This window comes from Alligator sinensis, unplaced genomic scaffold (genome assembly GCF_000455745.1).
Source record: "Alligator sinensis unplaced genomic scaffold, ASM45574v1 scaffold1280_1, whole genome shotgun sequence".
In the NCBI taxonomy this organism is placed as follows: domain Eukaryota; kingdom Metazoa; phylum Chordata; order Crocodylia; family Alligatoridae; genus Alligator; species Alligator sinensis.
In genome coordinates, this window is record NW_005844174.1 from 1 (window position 1) to 3,127 (window position 3,127).

The following is a 3,127-nucleotide window of genomic DNA, read 5'->3' on the forward strand; positions in this document are numbered from 1 at the left end:
ACCACATTGGCCCTTTTCCAGTCCTCCGGTATTGCAGCCGTGCAGTCATGGGAAGCAATCTCAGCCCATCTGCTCAGCACTTAGCAGACAAGTGTCATGGGGCAGTACATCTGTTGGGGGTAACAAGGGGTATTTCAGGTCAGTGAGCCAGGGAACGGGGAATCCTCCTGGCAGTTTCACTAAGATGCCAACCAGCAGCTTCCCCGTGCACACAGGACCCAGTCTGGATTAGAGCCCTGGGATCCTGGAAACACTGAGACAGTTCAGCTGGCCGAGCAGGATTTACTCTTTCGAGCCAGCGAAGCAGGTGGGCCTGGGTGGGGGGAATTTGGACATCCCGTGGCTGGTACATACCTCATCCTCACTGTATTGGCAGGCATGAACAGTGGCATTTTGATGTAAAAGCAGCCCTTGGATCCATGCTAATCTCATGCATCGGGTCTGATTGCTGGACAGTCGGGCTGTGACCTGTTTCCTGCCTCCCTGGCAGTGGCCGACCTGGCCCTGGGTCTGTCTGGCAGGTAACAACAACAAGAATAGCCTGTACTGCACTAGCTCAGCGCAGAAAGCTCTTGGCTATGCCGGGGCTGAGGCTGGCTCCTGTCGCAGCTTGGAGCAGAGCAAGGGAGAGGGGAAAGGGTGGGCAGCCCTATGGATCCTGGCTGAGCTGCTGAGGGATGGCAGTATTAACCCCCTGCCCTCCTTTAACCTCTTCTATCCCCGAATCTGCCCCCTTCCTTATTCCTCTTCTCTGCCTATTCCCACTTTGTGCAGCCATGAAGGAACCAGGAGGACGTGCTGGCAGGCTGGGTTGTGGCGGGGTGGGGTTTCTGTGCTGCGGGACACACTGCTGAGTAAGGGTTTTGGCAAGCCGTGGCAGGATTGGGGCCTGAAGGTGCTGGAAGGGAGACCCAGCATCTGGTCACACTGCCCTGGGCGTCTTCATAGACTTCCTCTGCTGCTGGGCGATGAATTCACAACCCAGCCCCACTCAAGCCAACGTTCCCCTGCTTTATGCAGGGTTGCTTGCACTCGTGGGGTGCTCAGGGCCTGCCGGATTGACCACTCAAGGGAGAAGTCAGCCTGCTTCCTCGTTATTCATCATTTCTCCGTCTGACTTCTTCAGCCTGGCCACATAACCTTGCTCTCCACCGCCTGGTCTGCACTCGCCTGCCCTGCTCAGCTCAGCTGGGATGAAGGGGGCTCTCGGACCCCTCGTGTTCTCCCTCCTTCTGCTCCTCCAAGCTGGAGGTGAGTGACAAGGGGCTGCTCTTCCCCGGGTGCAGCCTGGGGCGAGCTCAGGCATGGGGGGTGGGGGTCTTTGGAGCAGAGACTGTCTTTGGGAGCTGGGTTTGTGCCGTGCTTTGCAGAGGGGAGCACTGGGCTAGAATGAGGGATATCAAAAAGCAGCAGGAGCTTCCAGGGAGAAGCATCTTTTCTTCTTGTTCTGTAGAAAATACAAGACACGGCTTGTCCCTAAGTGCCCTTCGAACCTGAGAGAAGTGTTCGGCAGCCTTTATTTCTCTAAAGAGCTGAGGAGTCTGCGAACCCTTCTCTCCCCCTTGACCTTCTGAATCCCCAGGTTGTCAAGAAGTAAAAGTGAAGGCTGCTGTTGGGGAGACGGTTCAGCTGCAGCCCAAGACATGGCCGTCATCCTGGGTGGCAATCAACTGGAAAGTGAAACTGCGTTTAGAGGGCTACTGGATCCTCAGACACGATCAGAACAGGACCTCGGCCAATCCATTACTGACCTTTGCTGACAGAGTCTCTTTCCACCCTGGGAATCTCTCGCTGCAGATTAACTCAGTCACGGAGAAAGAAAGTGGCCTCTACACCATGGACGTGAAGCTGGGGGATGGCTCTGGAATCACCCAGCCCCTCTCACTGGGACTTCTCCTTCCAGACCGTGTCCAGCAGCCCAACATCAAGGCATCTACTTCCCAGGAGCGTGGACGGTGCTACCTTACCCTGTCCTGCTTGGTGCCCAAAGCTGACTGGGTCACCTACAGCTGGTCTCGAGGCATATCTTCACACCCAGCCCCGGAGGACTATTGGCTCCAAGAGCATCAAGCTGATCTGCAGCTGGAAATCACTAAAAGCAGCAGCAACACCTTCTATCACTGCAACGTCAGCAATGCCATCAGCTGGGGCATGGCCACCATCGATGTTGAACCGCTGTGCAACTACACAGGTAAGTGCCCCCTTTGCACCAAACATATGAGGGAGGACAGGGATGATAGCATCTTCCTGGGTCCTATGGAGCTGGTTCGTGAGCCTGGCCTGAATGAAACCAGAGGAAAGGGCGTAGTATCCCTGAGGATGCTCTAGGTGCCCCAGCCTCCATCTTGGTCTGGCTCCTCCAAGAGCCTGGCAGACTGGTGGGGCTGGGTCTTGGGCCTTGGGGTCCTGCGCCTCCTCCTGCTCCTGGCAGCAGGCAGAGCCCCAGGCTGTGTGGGAAGAGGTGCCTGGGGCTGGGAAAGGCAATGTCCGTGTGCGCGGGGATCCAGCACCGCTGCCTTCAATCTGTGTTGTCCCTTGTCAAATGCAGGATGGTCTGGAGCAGGCACAGATGCCCCCACAACAGAGGTGGTCAGGACCCCAGAGGTCGCCCCAACAGAGCTGGTCGGGACCCCAGGGGAGACGGTCACGTTTCCTCTCGAGATCCCGGCAGGGGAGACATTAGATACTGCTGCTTGGATGATTGGCACAGAGAGTCTAGCAACGGTGATACCAGGAGACCCCCCAAGTGTCGTTGTGTCAGACAGGAGCTATAGGGGCCGCCTGCGTGTCCCCAACGACGGCCTCTCGCTGCACATCACCGACCTGAGGCTGGAGGATGCGGGGTCCTACACAGCTCAAGTCAACACAGATAAAAGCCAATTCACCAGGCTTTTCACGCTGCACATCTATGGTGAGTGCTAGCTTAAGTTAATCTGTACCAAAAATAACACTGACAGTGTAGGAATTAAACAGTCTCTGCCCAGCAAGCCCCTGCACCAGTCTCTGCTCTGCAGGTGAAATGCAACAGCTAGTTAATATAAAGGTCTGGAAGGGCACAGGAAAGGGGATGGATACCCCCAGGAGCTGTGAATCCCCCTCCCTGGAAGGGGGAGGATGATCACTCCTA

The 3,127-nt window shown here is 56.4% G+C and overlaps 1 protein-coding gene across 2 annotated transcripts in view; it reads left to right on the forward strand.

The window, feature by feature from the left end:
- The first annotated feature begins 1,121 nt into the window (after nt 1-1,121).
- LOC102375041 (T-lymphocyte surface antigen Ly-9-like) overlaps nt 1,122-3,127 on the forward strand; it is a 3,744-nt gene continuing 1,738 nt past the window's right edge. For both annotated transcript variants that reach the window (XM_006039309.3, XM_025195871.1), the window contains exons 1-3: nt 1,122-1,251; nt 1,583-2,191; nt 2,549-2,911. In XM_006039309.3, coding sequence (XP_006039371.2) covers nt 1,194-1,251; nt 1,583-2,191; nt 2,549-2,911 — 1,030 coding nt within the window. In that variant the 5' untranslated portion in view covers nt 1,122-1,193. The remainder of the gene's footprint in view (nt 1,252-1,582; nt 2,192-2,548; nt 2,912-3,127) is intronic.